General features: G+C 40.8%; 1 protein-coding gene across 3 annotated transcripts in view; it reads left to right on the forward strand.

Annotated features, from left to right (window-relative positions):
* Positions 1–18,578, forward strand: part of LOC146307383 (uncharacterized) — a 60,127-nt gene that overhangs the window by 3,378 nt on the left and 38,171 nt on the right. For all 3 annotated transcript variants that reach the window (XM_084746876.1, XM_084746877.1, XM_084746875.1), the window contains exons 3-6: positions 3,455–3,552; positions 4,212–4,356; positions 16,438–16,587; positions 18,032–18,147. In XM_084746876.1, the coding sequence (XP_084603002.1) occupies positions 3,455–3,552; positions 4,212–4,356; positions 16,438–16,587; positions 18,032–18,147 (509 nt within the window). The remainder of the gene's footprint in view (positions 1–3,454; positions 3,553–4,211; positions 4,357–16,437; positions 16,588–18,031; positions 18,148–18,578) is intronic.

An 18,578-nucleotide genomic window follows, 5' to 3' on the forward strand; every position in this document is an offset into this window, starting at 1 on the left:
ATTTTGGTAAAGATTTTGATTAATTGTTCAGCCTAATTTCTTGTCAAGGGTAATTTTGTGAATGTGTCAAAAATGTATTTGACACCTTTTAATTTGGTGTATTAAGTTAAAGAAAACAGATCATTTATTATTAAGTTGTATGAGCTGAAAAATGTGGACACAGAAATGATCTGTGGCAGTTTATTTATTTTATTCCAACCTCTCTTCATCTTTCCTCAGCCCTTCCTCACCTTCTTCACCTCTTCCTCTCCTCTGTCCTCAGCACTCAGCCCACCTTCTCTCCATCACCTTCTTCCTCTACACCTTTTTTTCCAGCTCCTTGGAGTCCTTAGATCTACCCAACATGCCGAGGTGACCAGACGAGTGCACACACAGAAAAAACACACACACACACCTGTGAGGTGGCCTGCACTGTGTCAGCCGCCCAAAGTAAGAATCATGCCACGGCTCCTAATACCTCTAAAAATAATCATCACACACACTGAATGAACTCGTTCCCTCAGTGGAAATAATGTCTTCAACCTGGATCAACCTGTCTGCTGCAGAAAGTGCACTGTGGCCTCCAGAGACACAAGTATACACTTTGTTTGGTACTTCAGGGGTTGGAGCCTCTCCAGATGAAGGCTGTGGAGTGCCACTAGTCTCAGCTGTGAACAGAAAACAGTGTGTGTTGGGGAGTAATTAGCTCGTGTTAAATGGGTTAACAGAAGCGGCACAGTAGGTCGTTCTAGTTGAAGTGGCTCTTCTGTGATTCCCATAATGTCTGTAATGTGCTTTTAATTGTCCCAGCACACATTTCTGTCAGCAGGTTGTCCTGTATCGCTGCTTCGCCATAACAAAAAGACTGACCTTCACTGGTGATTAGCAGTCTGTCTGTGTTATGAGATGACAACCGGGCAGGTTCTAGTTTGGATGTAGTATTTCTGAAAACATAAGGAATCCATTTTGTTCAAATTAGCACCGACACGATCAGTCTCTCAGCTCTCATTTTTCAGTTTCTGCGTGTTATTCTAACTTGTAAAATTAAGAGTAATTGCTGTCTGCAGGTTTTGAGTATGCTGGCACATATTTGGAGTGTTTGGGATTCAGATTTCTGTGGGCGTTTGTGGTCAGGTACAATCGAGATGTCAGCCCAGTTGTGTCGCCACAGGCACATGTTCCACTGAGCTGAGGTAAAGACACTTTTAAGGTCTGTAAAGCCTCACTAGTCCCACAACACACACTGTAATGTTTGCTTGAATTTTGTAGGGAACAGTTGGTGTTCATTTCATCACACAGGTGCTGAATAGGATTGAGGTCAAGTCTCTGTGGTCACCGGGCGAGTTCTTCTGCACCAAACCTGACATTGTGCATGGGGCTTAAGCCTTTTTCACAGAAGACATTTTGACTTATCCTCGTAGGAAAAGTGCCAGTACACATAATATCATGTCCCTTAAACTGAAGCAATTAAATTGAATTCAACTTTCATAATTTTAATGATTTATACCTGTGATTTTCCTACTGTGAAATGTGAAAATGTCTATTACCTGTACATGTTGTCATGTTGAAACAGTAAAGGGTCTTTAAATGCTTGTCTTAAAAAGTGGTCCCCAGTGTTTTTAGCGTGTATCCCCTCAAAGTGCGACCTGTGGTCCAATAGTGACCCATGTGACATGAAATGCATGCATTATATTTCAATCAACAGCGGTCCATTTCAGTACTTTTCACTTTCAGTAGCCTATGTTTGACGCAGTACTCAGCTACTGCATGAAACTGTGCCCCATTAACAAGCGTCTGTCATGATAGGAATGACAACTTGTATAAAGCTGCTGGTTGAATTGAACCTAGTGGTACCTTGCGAGTCATTTTTTTCTTTTCTATTTTCTTTCTTTCTCTCACTGTTGCTGTCCTTATTGTTGCTTAACAGCTGTTGTTGTTGTGGCTGTTTTGAACTTCCTTGTCTCCGTTCGTTTAACAAAACGAGACTCTCCTGACTTCCACCAGGAAATCAAGGGTGTGAAAGAAAAAAGCGTACAAACATAAGCCAAACATTAACAAACAAGAAAACCTAAAAGCACAAACAAATGGGTGGAGAACTGTCAGAATATCAGTGAGTCAGGGTTTGCACAAAATACAACATAGCAGCAGGGCTCATTAGCTGTACAGGTCTCATCAAGCAATGAGAATAGTTTTGTGAATTTCATTTGCTAAAACAAATCTGTTCTATCTTAGCAATAGAAACCATTTCATTGAGCCACCTTTTGAAACATGGGGATGATGGAGACTTCCAGGTTAGTAATATAATTTTTTTTACCTGCACCCATGCGTGCTTTGAGAGCCTAATTTTGATGAGAGAGAAGGTCCACTGTCACAACTAAAATTATGATTATCGTTTTTGACCAGGTTCACCAAAGACATTTTTTCCTGTTTTATATGACAAGACTAGAGGCTTGAAGCGGTAAAGATCTCCAGTAAGTCACAAGAAATTTTGAGGAACAACTGAAAATCATGAGATTTTATTATACTTACCGAGTAGATTTATCTTGGGACCCCTGGAGAGCAGACATGATTGTCCACATAGTTTTGGTCAAATCATGTGCTTTCTACAGAGGACATAGTCTCTATGAAAACTGTTAACAGTGTGTTCACCATGGACTAAGATGAAAATCATCTTTAGAGCTAAAAGAATCTGAACCCGCAAGGCTTCAGTTTACTCTCAATCATTGCTCTTCTCTCATCGCAACATCTGATATAACCGCACTACTTATATTTTAAACTTCTGGAAATAGTTCATGTCTCTTTGTTCATCGCTCAGAATATAAGTAAATATAATATCTCTCAGTTCTCTAACAAACCTCATCTAAGACTTTAAATAATGTTTTACCATCCTCTGTGAATGGACCAGCTTCTGCTCTTTCTTTCCTACCAGGACAAAGGGGTTTAGGGAGCTCCGTCACATCGCTGCTCCCATAAACAGCGTGACGCACTGTTTTTCTATAATTGCCCTGCGCTGACCCACAGCTGTAATCAAAGCTCCCAGTTGATGGGTGTTGCTGGCACATGTGTTCGTTATAATCATTTTCATTACAGTTACATTAAGGAGAAAGGAGGATTTTATGAGTCCCCGCCTGAGCCTGTGACATAGTGTTTGTAGGCCTCTTGGGTAATGTTGTAATTACCACATGAATCCAACGGAAGGGGCTGTGGTTGGAGTATGTTAGTCTTCCATTAATGAGGATATTGTGTATGTGCATATGTGTGTGTGAGAGCACATGCATGATCTGTGACTATGTATTGGATTTGGGCTCTTTAGGGAAGAGAAGCATTTGTGTGCCAGCCAGCCCCAAAGCAAGCTGCTATCCAAATTGCAGCCCTCGGACTCCAGCTCAACTTGTTGTTTTTTTCATCCTCATCATTTTCCCTTCCTCTCTGACTTTCCAGCTGCCATACTTTGTAATTTTGTGGTCTCCTCCAGGAGGGAATTTCTGTGCTGGTTATGATCTGAAAGAGCTGGCCAATCACACAGCCTCCCTTAAATTGGAGCAAGATGTCACCAAGGGTCCCGGTCCGATGGTGAGTGCTGTTTGGTGTGTGTGTGTGTGTGTGTGTGTGTGTGTGTGTGTGTGTGTGTGTGTGTGCGCGCGCGCACGCTGCTGAGGGTTATATCTATATTTCCTCATGATCTTAATTGAGGGCTAAAGGTTTCCACAAAAATATGAAACCAGAAAATGTGGTCTGTAGTGATTGTGAATATTTTTAGGGGTTGGGAAGACAGGTAATGGTGAAGATTTGGGTTTAGGGAATGAAATTGAATGAGATAAATGCCTCAGAATACATTTGTGTGTTGTGCTTGTGCAGAGAGTCCTCTGGCACACTACTATCACTTGACAAAGAATAAGACATAACACAAATGAAGTACTGTAAGCTCTAAAAACTGCAGCCTACGTGCAATCTGTTTGGATTGCATGTTAAGTCTTTAGGATTGAGTGGACCTCCTGTGCAGAAAATTATAGCACTGCATCTGTTACAGAATACACAGGGCCTCATTTGTTCAGCGACAGGCAGAACTTGGATGGAAAGTGGAAATATACATTAACATGGACATGGTTCAAATTTATCTTACAACAGATATATTCTGCAGGAAACAGTATTGTTGTCTTGTTAACAATGTGTGCTTAAATCCTATAGTATGTGTATGTGTTTTGATGTACTCATACAGTTGTTTCCTCCAGGGTCCGTCCCGTTTGGAGCTGTCAAAGCCGCTGATAGCAGCAGTCAGTGGCTTCGCTGTGGCTGGAGGGCTGGAGCTGGCTCTCCTGGCGGATCTGAGAGTGGTGGAGGAGAGCGCTGTCATGGGGGTGTTCTGTCGCAGGTTTGGTAGGTTTGACACCTTGTGTTACTACTGTCTTTACTGCTATCACAGTTACTACTGCGTTATGTTGCACTGTACTTTTACTTGTGGTGCTGCTAGGACAGTGCTGCTACTTCTTTTTTTAAAAAGTGACGTTAAATTTCCACCAGTTTCTTTGGTTCAACAGCATATAGTGCAAAATACACCCACATGTGCCCGTTATGTTTGATGCCATGGTGCTTGTATTGATGAGTGGCATGATGACAAACAGTGGGGAATAACTTTTGAGGGATGACAGTGGTGTCTGGGTGTGGTGTACCAGCTGCTCATCCTGCTGTTAAACAGTGTCGAAGCTGCCTCTGAAGCCTGGGGCGCTGTGCCATGGGGCCAGAAAGTGCTCAAGGCATGTCATTGAGAACACGAGTTGTGGAGAGAGGGGCCGGGGACTCAGGGACTTCTGTGTCTATGTTGCTGGGAACTTGCAAGAAGAAGGAGTCATGGTGGAGAGGAAGAAACGGTGGCTTAATTTCACAAAGAAAGATAACAACAGTACTGATTTCAGACACAGAGATAGTAAAAACAGTTACAGTGACACTAAAAATTTGTGTAGGCTTACCCTTTTCCCCCCACACAGAAAGCTGATTAGGAATCAATAAGGGAATTGATAAATAATCAGACTGATAATCAGAATCGATAATGGCATTGGTGTCAGTAAAATCTTATCAATTCCCATCCCTATGCTGATAATAGTTTAAGCTACTTGGACTGTTTTTTTGAGTTTCTTCTCATACCAGTGATATTAATTGGCACACTGTTTCTCTTTTACTCCTGCTACTGTTAATATTGCTCATACATTCCTGTCACTACTGGCAGTAGTAACAGGAAGTTCTGCTGCTACCATTGATGCTGTGGAGGAGCGAGGGCCCTTATTTTCAGCGGACCATGTCTCATCCGCCGTATTGTCTGCTGTTTGCTACTCCTTCTGTCTGTCCATCAAAGTATCCTTGTTTTTCTTTGCGTTCAAGCATACATCATCTGTGTCCTAATGCCAGGAAGTCGACGCTGTTTCTATTTTTCAACTTTGTTACTCTGTCCTCTGTTATCACCCCAGCCTCCTCTTGTTTGTGTGTGAGGACGGAGTCATAGTGTGATAACACCAGTGACTGTGACCTTTTGGCATCACAGCCAGAGTCTGCTGGGCAGTCTTGATAAGTAGGAGAGGAAACAACCGACTGCCAGGTTTCCACTGCGGGGCCAAACAGGGCTTACATATTATTTATGTCACACAATTTCCTCATAAACAACATTTTCCTTTTTTGGCGTCTCGTAGCTTACTGGCACAGTTTGCCCGCTGACTCGGCTATAGTTTTAAAAGAACAAGTAGTACTTTGGATCTTCTGTTGTAAACACTTTAAGCTAATCCTGATCCCAGCAAGTCATGGTTGGCTTCACTATGTAAAAGTGGCTCGTGTTGGACCATTGCAACATCTCATATATAGCTGTCATTGCGTTAGCCATGCTGCTAGAGGGTTTAAAATACGACCATGGTGTTTATAAATACAACTGTTGTACTATAATTTACTGGCAGTACTAGATTTAGAGTGTAAACATGCAGGGCTTATCATCTCAGGCCTGTAATTTAACAGGAGAGCATCCTGGCAGTGCCCTTTTCTTTTTGTCTGTCAGACTCTCTGTCCTCACAGACTGTCTGGTGGCAAGTCCTCAGTGCCAGGCCATACTCCAGTTTCTCTGCTGTGTTACTTTTCACTTAAGGAGTCATTTTACCATCATTATTCCAGAAGCTGAATAGCTTTTAAGTAATTTATCTGATAGCTAAACATGATAGTTAATTAATGATATTTAAGATCCACCACAGGTCAGTGCTCCATCTCAAATAGGACCAGGGCTGGTTATTTAACATCACTTAGCAAAATATGTCTGTAGTACTGAGTATGAACTATGCACTTTTGAAAAAACAAACAAAAAAAACAGGTTTACAAAGGACCTGACAGACATAAAAACAGGAAATGACAATGACAATGAATACATTTTTTAGATAAATGAATTAGAGCATAAAACAAACAAAAGTTAAAGTAAAAGCCACTTTAGAAAAATTCATTTTTTAAAGGAGACGCTGGTCTGCTTGTCATTTTTATTTGTTCAATTAGATTCTGTCAAAAATGTTTCACCAATAGCTAAATCATTCACTTCATTGTTAAGAATACACATCTCACTTAGAGAAACAATCATGCTCAGTGCTACTGATTGTGTAGGCCTTCAGAGGGTGAGCAGGTTGTCCACTGGTAACATGGTTGGCAGTTAGAGTCACTTCCTCCTGCTTACATGTTGAATGGTCCTTCGGGGTCATGTCTAGAAGGAAACCCCTGATTTGTGAAACTCATGCAGGATGTGCCTTGATTCTTCATTGTGCATGTTGTACAAACTAATTATGTTTTATAATGTGACTGCTGTGGTTAAGATCTGGGTAGGTTTGTAGACAAAAACACTTGGTTAGGGCTATGGAAAGATCATAGTTTGGGTTAAAATTATAATTCTTGCGAGATCTTTCGCCAGTGAAGGGTTGCCTTCTAGACAGGACCATCCTAGCCCAACCCCAAATTGCTCCAGTCGGTGCAGTAGACAAGTGTGTGTAGTTCAAGGAGTGGAAAAAAAACTTTTAAAGTGCTATTTAAATGTAGCCATTTACCATTTACCCAGTGTTAGCATTTAAATTAAAGCACAATCTTTGCTAACTGCCAAAAACAAAGGGAGGAGAGGAGTAGGAAAATACTTGCAGATAGAAGTACACATTAGGAAAGACACAGGAGAACACGCGTAATGCTGGGGTTATAATGTTAACAATGGATTATCAGTGCATCTCTGGACACAAACTGACAAAACTTCTTTCACAACAGATTAAAAAAGCTCTGCCTGTCCCATTAGGGATGACATTAATCTAACGCCCGCACTCAAAACTCTTCCATCAGCTCAAAACTATGTTTGGGAGGCAGAAATGAGCATCACTGTGGTTTCGACACATTAAGTTGCACATTTCCTCCCAGTAATTAATTCTCTGCCTCTTGATTGCCACATATCTTCAAGGCTTGTTTGTCAACACATTTGAGACGTTTCCGCCAGCATAGTCAAAACCACAGTGGTTTTTCATTCAGATGTGCATTTAGTGGACTGATTATTACTTTGGCTGCTGGATTTCAGCATTTTTATACCCATACTCTGCGTAGTTGAATGCTCCACAACCAGGATCTTCACCCTTTCATGTCTGCAGTTAGTGTAGTTTAAATCCTGGTGTGCGTGAGGGAACATTAACAAGATTTAATGGGGCTGCATTCCACAATGGGACATTTCACGCAGGACCTTAAGTTTGTAAAAACACTTTACAGTGGAAAAAGACACAGCAGAATGCATTTAAGCTTATTTTATTTCCCAACATTAAACAATTGAAAACCAAACTTCCCTGGCCATTTACATCAAATGTGGCGCTGCTCTGTGGGACGCACAGTTTATTTAAAGATCCTGTGTTTCTTACAGATTATTTCCTTTTAATGGTTGAATTCTGTAACCGTTTTGGGGTCGGGCACAGATGGCAGCAGCCGGAGGGAATCCCTGGTGGCTTTGGAGTCGAAAAACCCTCAGAGGCTCACTGCACTGCTCTGATGTGGGCCAATGGCAACCATAAGGATCTGACAGCTTTCTGGCACGTGATTGGCTGCCGAACCTGCGGCTTCCTGTCTGGGGCCCCTCTGCCCTGCCGAGGAGGAAATGAGAAGGAGGAGATGGTTGCGTCACAGGGGTCTGGTATTAGTGTCTACTGCTCCTTGAATTCTGAGAGACCTGAATGAAAAACCACGGTGCTTACCTAATTCCCTGATGTTATTTTGGTTTCTTAAACCAGGGGAACATCACAAAGTTTAAAAAGTTGGCACCGGAAAAGGAAGCTCAAAATAGTCCAGTAATGTTTCATTCAAGGATTTTCTTTAAATGGAGAGGCTAAATCAGGCGAGTATTGAGGTTACTCTGGATTTTTACGATGGTACTCCTCTGATTTTCTTGTTTGAAATAGTGTCAGCTAAACGGAGGCCCCTCAGACACACACACACCAATCAGTCATGTCCGCGTCTCCTCCCTTTCTCTTCCTCTCAGTTTTAAGTCCTGTCTCATACCTGGACGAAGGACGGACGAAGAGTGCCAGAGAAGAAGAAGCCACATGTTGAATCGACGTCAAACCTCAGTCCAAAGCTGACATAACATCGGCCAATTCAAACACCCGCTCAGTAAGTTTGAAACTGAGTGACATAGTCCAGTGATTACATCATCTCGCCTCAAAACCGGCACTGCTGTTTGAAACTTCAGGTTTCTTTTCCATAAAGAGTGAATGGACACAGCAGTTGTGTGCAGACAGAAATCAGTCAACATTTTAGGTGGATAAATTGATGGCAAAATCTTCACTCTGATCAGTTACAATTATATAATCACATTAAAGTGATAGTTTGGATTACTTGAAGTAGTTTTGTATGAGATAATTATCGATAGCCAGTATATTAGGTGCCATTGATACTGATTAAAGCTTTGATGATTCATCAATGATACTGCAATGAACTGCTGTGCCCAGGCAGAGCATGGATTCACCTGGAGAACAAGCTGCAGCTAACAAACCTTGCCTGTGATCATCTAAATTGTGGGAGTATTTGGGACAGACATGCAACTTAGTGCTTCTCTTAAAGCTCCACAAACTGGAAATGGATTAACATTATCACAGCAGTACAGCTGTGCTGCACAAGAACTGGAAGTGAGAGGCGTGGAGTGCTCTGTCCTCCTTCAAGAGCAGCAGCAGCAGCAGCAAGGCAGTGCTGTCCTGTCTTGAGGACCACCGCCACAAAGTGTGGACAGGATCAGAAACAAAGAGTATAGTGAAAAGTGATCTGCCTAAAAAACACAAAAAAAAACAATACTGGTTTAAGTGTATGTTATATTTTGGATGTTTTCACCACTGCAGACGGCCTTTTCTGACAGAAACCATTAATCATTATATAAGCCAAATATTGCCCTCTTCAAACCAACTGAACTCCGTATGCGAAATCAGTAATTTTACCCCACAGAACAAGGGATTTATCTACCACTGCCTCAATCTGTTAGTTAGTTTGTTTGTGTTATTGTGTGACTTACATGTTTTAGATGAATTTATATTCACCAGTCTTCTCCTTCTCCTAACTGGGACATTATCTGTAAGTACCTCATACAACCCCACATCAAATAATCTGAAATATGCCTTTGATCTAAAGACAAATCACTACAACTCTTGTCTTTACCAGAAATGATTATAATTTGAAACTTTATACCTCAAATTCAGTGACTCTGGGGCAGACAGGGTTCCTGAGGGGATCTGATCATGTTTTAACTTTCATGTGATTTTGTTCTTTCTTATGAAGGGCTTTGTGTCCTCTGCCATTTTCTTGGCTTAAGGCTCTGTTTGCAGCCTTGGTGGTCTCACATAATGGTGCTCCACAAACTAAGAATACACAGCCCTGGTGTTAACTCAGTGGGCTAAATACATGACATCAAGTTAAACTGTGTGGCACTCATCTTTGACCCAGCCCAATAGGAGCTATTTTCCTCGATTCCCTGTGCGAATTTCAAAGCGAGCCCCCGATTGAAAGCCAGCTATTCCTTCCGTCCATTTTAGTCTGGAGTTGTCCGGAAATCGTTAATCCACATCAAACTTAATCGCATTACCCTCATGGGAGGCCATTGTAGTGGGTTTCACTTTGATGTGGTGAGGATACCAGCAGCACCAGCAGCAAACCAGAACACTGCAGTGTGTCGTGTTTCACACTCTGTTCACAGGTTATTAGCAGCTGTAGATGGTGGATGTGATGTCCCGTGAAGTGTGGTCTCCTCTCGTTGGCCTTGGTACCAATATCAGCCACAGAAAAAGACCACTCTGTTTTAGTTGCCAAGCACACATGGTGTTCATTGGTCAGCTACTCTCTTTCAGCCTGTAGGAATTCAGTGTCTTCATCATTCATTCATATCTTCATCTGACATTTCAGCAGAGTGAATGCTAGCTGACAAGTGGGCTTGAACGAAGTGCTGCCTGGTTGGATTGTACATACTGAATAAATGCTTTCAATTTAAAGAGAAAAATGGTTACTTGTAATAATGTACAAACCTCAATGCCAAAAAGGTTGGGATGTTGTATAAAATGTAATTAAAAACATAACGAAATGATTTGCAAATACTTTTCAACCTCTATCCAACTGAGTACAGCACAAAGACAAGATATTTAATCCTTAAACTGATAAATTTTATCATTTTTTTGTAAATATAAACTCATTCTTAATTTCATGCCTGCAACACATTTCAAAAAAAAGTTGGGATGGAGTTATATTTACCACTGTGTTACATCAGCTTTACTTTTAACAACATCAGGGGAGCGTTTAGCCACATATGACTTCAGGTGCTCAACAGTCTGGGGTCTCTGTTGTCCTATTTTGCACTTCATAATGCAACATACATTGTCAATGGGAGACAGGTCTGGACTGCAGGCAGGCCAGTCCAGTACCCAAACTGTTTTACTATGATGTCACACTGTTGTAACACATGCAGAATGTGTCTTGGTACTGTCTTACTGAAATAAGCAGGGACGTTTCAGAAGGACATGTCTGGATGGCAGCATATGTTGCTCCAAAACCTGTATGTTAGCTTTCAGCATTCAGATGTGCCAGTTATCCATTGTGCCATGAGCACTAACACGCCCCCGTACCATCACACTTTCCATCACTTAATTTCAGATGAGCTCGGGCCAAAACAAGCCAGTGGTGTATTGGATGTTGTTGATATGGCTTTCACTTTACATGGTAGAGTCTTTACTTGCATTTGCAGATGCAGCAGCGAACTGTGTTTAAGAACAACAGTTTCTGAAGTGTTCCTAACCTCATGTACTATCCTTTAGTTGATTATGTAGGTTTTTAATGCAGTGCAGCCCAAGGGGTCAAAGTTCACAGGCATTCAATGTTGGTTTTCGGCACTGGCCCCTCATGGGCAGAGATTTCTCTGAAACTTTTTATGATATTGTGGGTTGTAGATGGTGAAATCTCCAGATTCCTTCCAGTTTTGTGTTGGGACACATTGTTCTCAACACTACTGATAGACTATTTGCCCACGCAGTTTTTCACAAAGGGATGACGTTTTCTCCATCTTTGCTTGTGAACGACTGAGTCTTTGGAGGATGCCCCTTTAATACCTCATCATCATGATACTGTCACCTTTTAACATTTAACCTTTTTACCTGTTCAGTGTTCTGAACAGATGTTTTTGAGCATTTCACAACTGAACCCGTCTTTTGTTGCCCATCCTGAATTTAGTGATATTTGTTGCAGGCATTACGTTCATAATTATTGTATATTTACCCAAAACAGTAAAGTTTACCTGTTTTAATATTAAGAAATACAAGTCAAAAAGGATTTGCAAAAAAATGCATTCTGTTTTTATTTATGTTTTACACAGCATCACAAGCACACCTGCAGCCTGTAAGCAGGATTTGTGGTTAACAAGCTTACTTTCAAGGTTAACCCTGGGTTTTTGGTACTCTGACGGTGGTTCACTTCTTACTGGGGTAGATCACCATGAGCTTGCAGTGCACAGAGAAGGGTTAAAAAAGTGTTATTTCATTGTGCTTTTACATACTGATTTCATCCTGAAACAATGACTGATTGAAGTACTAAAACCTTGTGCTTGTTCTTAAAAACATATTGTTCCAAATATTGGATCGCACAGTTACATAATTTAATATGTTTGATTGTCTGTGTGCAGATCAGATGACAGACAGATGATCATCAAATGCATTAAACTGTTTATTTCTCTCCCAACTCAGTTTGACACCGTTGGGCGCTGCTGAAAAAGTAAGACTAAAACTCTCTCAAGAATACATGTAAGCAGCACATCAATTTAACGGACCAGACAAATGTAATTATAGTCAGATCTACTCGTGCTCTAATAATAGAGCAGTGATATTTTAAGGCCTTGTGTCTAGTGTTTTTTCCAGCTGAAAACATCAGGCAACCTTGTGAAAACACTCAGCTGCGAGTGCATGAGAGGTTTTGGAGACAGTGAGAGGACTTTTAATTTACACATTGAACTGTTTATTGTGTGATTAATGATGTGTGTTAAATATATATACATATTTAGTTTGTCGTCTATAATAATTTCAACTCGCGTAAAGTGTCTTTGAGTATCCTGAAAAGCGCACAGTAGAATAAATATATTACCATCATTATTATTCACATACAGAAAAAGCCAGCTGTCCTTCCTGCATGTGGCAGCTGAGTGTTTCTTTCAGTCTGGATTATGATGATTATGATCACCGCCTTCTTTATTGTTTGTCTAATATTATAGTTTGCCCTTCATTTGTAAAATCTGCCACTCTGCTGTCAGTAGTCTTGTCCATGATGCGATTGGTGAGATGCTGCAGACTTTGCCCTGTTTATGTGAACATGCTCGTGTCTCAAATGGGAAACCCTGGGTTGATTTACCGAGTTGATAAGCAGCTTCGTGTGACCACTTATCCTTGATTGCCTTTGTAAGGTTTAGTCAAACCAGATCACTTAGACATACCCTTGGTTTGTTAAATCTGCTTCATAGTACAGGCCCCTGGTCTGCAGCATTTGTTGCTGCAGTTAAAACAGTTTTTGAAAAAAAAGCCATTGTGCTTTCAGCCCATAAAAGCACCTGCAACATTAGTTGATTATGGAAGTTCTAGCATTTAAGAAAGTTCTGTCATTACTAAATGAAACTGGCAGCATGTTTTTAGAAAAAAAAAAATCATATCTTACTTGTTCTGAAAAATGTGATGAAATTCTTCTGATGGTTTTAGCAAATGAATGCTTCATGAGGACCCTACATACCGAAATACCTAAGAAGTTTCTAAATGCAACATTTTGTGATGACTCAAATAGGATTAGGGAAGAGCTGACTTTGCCGTTAGCACAGGCTGACACATTATATGAAACTTTGTAACAAGTAGATAAAACATGTTTTCTTCTTTCCTCTACACTTGTCCTTCATGGCAGTCTGATAAGCTGTGATGGAAGAGAACCACCTCTCTGGTTCTTAAACAATAGGCTTTGCTGACTCATGTTCAACCTTGTTAATAACAAGCTGCAGTCTCGACAATGGGCTTATCTGCTTTGAACGAGGAGGCAGAGCGCTCTTCTGCAAACGTTCAGCTCATTATTGAAGACCAGCGATGACAAATCCACACTTTTATTTTGCGGATGCTGACTGATTATATCAGGATCATTGCCAAATATTTTCCTCTATGAGACTTGGAATAGGGGATCAGAAGCCACCGTTCTCCGCCTCAGCCATCTTCTTTCAAGCCAAACATGCCTTTTGAGTTAAAACTACTTCAAGCTCCCATTCATGTGGGACAAAGCGCAGGTCTGTGTAAATTCCCGCAAACAGGACACATCAGAGACAGGCCTATCAGACAGAGAGAGGAGGGTGAGGGTTGGAGGTGCTGGAGACGAGTGCTGCGGATAAGAAGGGAGATCCTTCCGGTTGCTGATAGCGATGGTGCCAACAGCAGCACCAAAGACAGACAGACTGGAGGTCAACCTGGCTTTTTATCTATCCTTCTTAGAATCAGGCCGTCTTCCTCTGCCTCATCCACCTCTGTGTGTCTCCTACTGTTTTCTAGCCAGCCTTCAGTCTCTTTCTGTCATTCATTTTATTCCTCTTAGTGCTGGACACAATCTAGAGAAGCTCTTTCCACTAATCAACATTCTGTTGCTCAGGAAAAATCAAACAATTCCTATCCAGAGGTACATGTACTCAAGAGGACACTTCTGCAGTTGCAGTAGCTCAACAAATTAAAAAGTATATATATATATTAAAAATGTATTATCACATACTGAGTTATATGTAAAACCTAGGCATTAACTCAAAGCAGTGGATAAACATTTTATATTTTGGACACAGTCTGCCAAAGGTAGTTTACAAATAGTTAAATTTGTTAGCTAAAAGTAGAGGACAAACAGTTAGAATAGCTTAAATGAATGGATTATCACTAGTTTTAAATATAAGAATTTAAATGAACACATTTAGAACATGATGGATTGCACTGATGAGTGCTACAGTTAATCTGATAGATACGATAAAGGTAGGGAACCAGTGGACTACAGGATGGTGTGTTTGTGTTTGTTTACGAATGCCCCTGTGCATGTAAGTGTGTGTAGTTACATGTATTGCAGGACAAACCTCCACAGAGCAAAACCTTGGCTCACTCTCAGTTGTTGTCTCAGTCAATATTGAAAAGACCTTGAACCTCACACACACCCAGACACACACCTGCGCTGCAAGGATCTGTGCTGTTCTTACAATTGAAAACTAATTCAGGCATCACAAATGTTGCATGTCATCGACTCGGGTTGCTCGGCCGTACACTCTGTAATTCACATCTTGGTAGAATACATTCCTGTAATGGGGGATGACTGAAAATTTGAGTGAAATCTAGTATTTGCAGACAGTGTAACACCCTCCTCCCCCACCTAATCACAGTCTTCTGTCTGTCAGAGCACCATATGTGCTGACTGTGTGAGCCCAAACCAGGCCCCTGGATTGGTCACACATGTATTAACACTGGTATTCCATGTATTCCAATTGAATTTATTTGAACGACGTCGAGAAAGAGAAGAGCTCGCAGAGTATGAATAGAATCACAGTATTTCCACAACTCCCCACAGAATGAGAGGAGAGAGGAAAAAAAAACCTGAAACCTAGAATGATGATTTGGGGTTATGAAAACATGTCCGACACATGTGCTCTCAATAAGGGGCGGTCAAATAGAATCAGCGACTTGGAGGAATTAGGGGAGTCGGGATTGTGGCGTGGAACTTGGGAGCGCTGAACGGTAGAAAATATGCCAGTTCCAGCTGGTGCTCTTTAGAAATTAGGACAGATGCCAGAAGCTTACTGTACCTTGCAGTGTGCTCTCCCTCCCCTCCCTCGTTCTCTCCGGTAGACTCAGTAATAATGCAAATGTGTCCAGTGAGACTGAGAGTAAGGAGGAGTTTTGAGTTTTCACATACTGGTGGAAAGAAAACAGAGTTACAGTTAAGGAGTAAGATTGTTTTAAAACTTTGTTCCCCTGACAGCTGTAACCTAGATTAATGCCAGCAGTATATTATGTGTTTCTAAGTGTTTCTTCGGCTGTTTTCACACAGCTCAAATGACTTGAATCAATACACTGGTACAGTGGCCCACATTTCCTTTCACCTTTTACAGTTAGGTAATCCAAATTCTTGTCTAATGGTAATTTTAGACAAGACCCACACCCTCATATTTGGGGTGTATTTCTCACTGGTACAGGAATCTACAAATGTGATGGAGCAACAGTGCAGCAGGCAGGTGATATTTTCTGTCAGTCTGTAATACACACTACTTTTCAGGGTGTAAGATATGGCTTCAACTTGTTTGAAAGATATTCAATTTACAAAAATGTAAGACAGACAAAAAGCAGCCAGTGCTCACCAATTCGAACAAGAGTATAGCTGGCCTTTTTTCTTGATAGAAGAACAAATAACGATAACTATAGATATATTGTTTTAAAATGAGTCTCAATCAATATCATTGGGACTTTCAGAGCAATTTGATGAATAATACAAAAAACTAACATCCATTCAATTTTACAGGGTATATCCTGCAACTAATTGGATTCATATACAGTATAACATAATAGTAGGCAGCAAATAACCCATTTTAAAACAGAATTTTACCTCAGACATGCTGTTAAAGGGTCATAAATATCCATTTCTGCCAGCTACAGCATTGACCTTTTTGGAACGTCATTGTTCTTCAGTGTGGATGCTCACATTGTTATTCTTATAGTCATTGTCATTGGTGTGTATAGCCCTTAATACTGACAGAATAATTGAACAATAATCAAGTAATTGTTTGAAGCGCAGTGTAAGTGTAATAATTTAAACTCTTTGCAGTTCACATCAGAGTCTCTTTGATGCATGTTGTGTCACAGTCACAGAGGTTGACACAGAGACATATTTTACACTGAACACCTCCTCCTCTTGTTTTAGGAGTTCCCCTGATTGACGGAGGCACAGTGCGGCTCCCTCGTCTCATTGGTCTGTCACGAGCCCTCGACCTGATTCTGACTGGGCGGCCCGTCGGCGCGCAGGAGGCTCTTGCCTACGGACTGGCTAACAGAGTCGTTCCTGATGGCCAAGGTATTGGAGTTGGTGTAGATTCTGTGTTTATCAGCTCTGCACAGAGTGTGTCCATAACGTTGAGTATTATTATTATCGAAAGCATTGAAAGTTGCCATTGAGTGATGGCTTTTAGATCATATTTTAATTAGGGAAAGTGCTTTATTTAACTCTTTTACTGTATATTGAGCAATTTTTGATATTTAATGCTATTTTCACATGTATTATGTTAAAGAAAGGCTGATATGTTAAAGTTTCAGACACTCACATATCACATTCAAGTATTTTATTTACACACATATTGAAAATTACTCATCTAAATTTCAATTCAGTTTTTATATTTTCATGTAATTTGATGATTTCCGCAATCAAAGCACCGGTGAACAGTTTAAACCATGTAAAAATAACATGGTCAAAAGTCTAAAATATGTCTGCCATTGCCATGGCTTTATAGATCCATCCTTACATAGTCAAGTACATCTAGATTTCTACTAACAGAAAATATTTTGACAAGTGGGAGGTAAAGACAAAAGAAAAGCAGGGAACTTCAAATTTAGTCCAGTGAAGCATGCAAGGATGTTAATGGTGTGTGCACGGTGGATTGTAATTGATGTTATAGGACATTTGATGACAAAAGGTGGAGATGTAAAGACCAGATATGAGGGAGGCCAAAGTCCTCCATCTATTAGGAGGAAGTAGAAATCGTTTTTCATTGTGAAGACCAGTCATGTAGAGACCACAGAGAAACCGGCCTGTGACCCAGTTTCATTCAGGAAACGTAGTTTTCAAAAGACCGTCTTGTAGGTAAGATCAGTCAAAAATCATATATAATGTAAATTTGTTCCAGTGAATCTGTTTTCTTTATTTGGCTCCAACTCGGCACTGAAGCCATAACTCAACATCACAGCAGCACGGTCCTCTCTTCACGCATTCAGGCAGCAGTCTTGAGGATTAAGCTATGCACGCATTTCAATTTGGCATTTCCTGTGTTATATTAATGCATGAACACTCCTGTATCCTTAAATCCCAAAAAAGCCTTTCCATGTGCGAATCTGCGACTCCCTCCCCTCCCTCCTTAGACGTTAGAAGAAGATTAGCTTAATTCTTTTAGGAAGTTCCTCTTCCCACAGTCAAGCCTCGGCCTAATTGGCCTCTCTGAGGGATGATCACTTAGCTCGGGTACAACATCAGAGGGAAGCGAAGAAGTAGCAACGCACATACACACACAGGGCATCAAAGTGTGGTATCATGAGGCATAGTTTTTTCCATAGGACTGATCTGGATGTGGCCCAGTGTTTCATGTGGGCAAGGAGGCAAAGTCGTAATACGTGAAAGGGTTATTAACATATTAACATGTAAGCATTTCCTATGTTATAAATAGCCACATTTCCTAGTTTGTGCATGATGTTCTGTATGTATTCGTTCTGTCTCATTGTGTTGGACTTGCTTCATGTTGTAACCACAGCTCTACAGGCAGCCCTGCAGTTAGCAGAGGAGATCAGTGCCTTCCCTCAGCAGTGTCTGCGGGCCGACCGCTCCTCAGCCATGTTTAGCTGCTATGACGCTCCGTCCTTCAAACAGGTACACCTGATGTAGGACGTCTACCCTGTCGTACCTTATCTACTAAACCCACATGTCATGTATACAACAGAAAATCAAAATAAGTCATAACGTTTCATGGGAGATAACTTGTCTTTTTTTTTTCTGTTTCATTTCTTTCAAAGTTGTTAACAATTGCTACTGAGAAGTCTTATAGACAGATGTGTCAGATGACAAAACTGACTATGAAAGAAAAATTGTGTCGCTCACTCCTAAATGAAATGAAATGAAGGCAATTAATCACTAATGTGTCAGATTTTTTGGTTCTTTCACTGCTCAAGTTAGTATTTCTCACTTTCTCTCATATTTTAAATGCAAAATGTGCAAGTTCTGCTGCTAGGCGTCTCTCTCAAATTGAAACAATAACAAAAGACAGTTTGATGTTATGTACAGAAGGATCAGGGAAATTGCTA

Source organism: Lutjanus erythropterus, chromosome 21, assembly GCF_056507025.1.
Source record: "Lutjanus erythropterus isolate fLutEry1 chromosome 21, fLutEry1.hap2, whole genome shotgun sequence".
Taxonomy (NCBI): Eukaryota; Metazoa; Chordata; class Actinopteri; order Lutjaniformes; family Lutjanidae; genus Lutjanus; species Lutjanus erythropterus.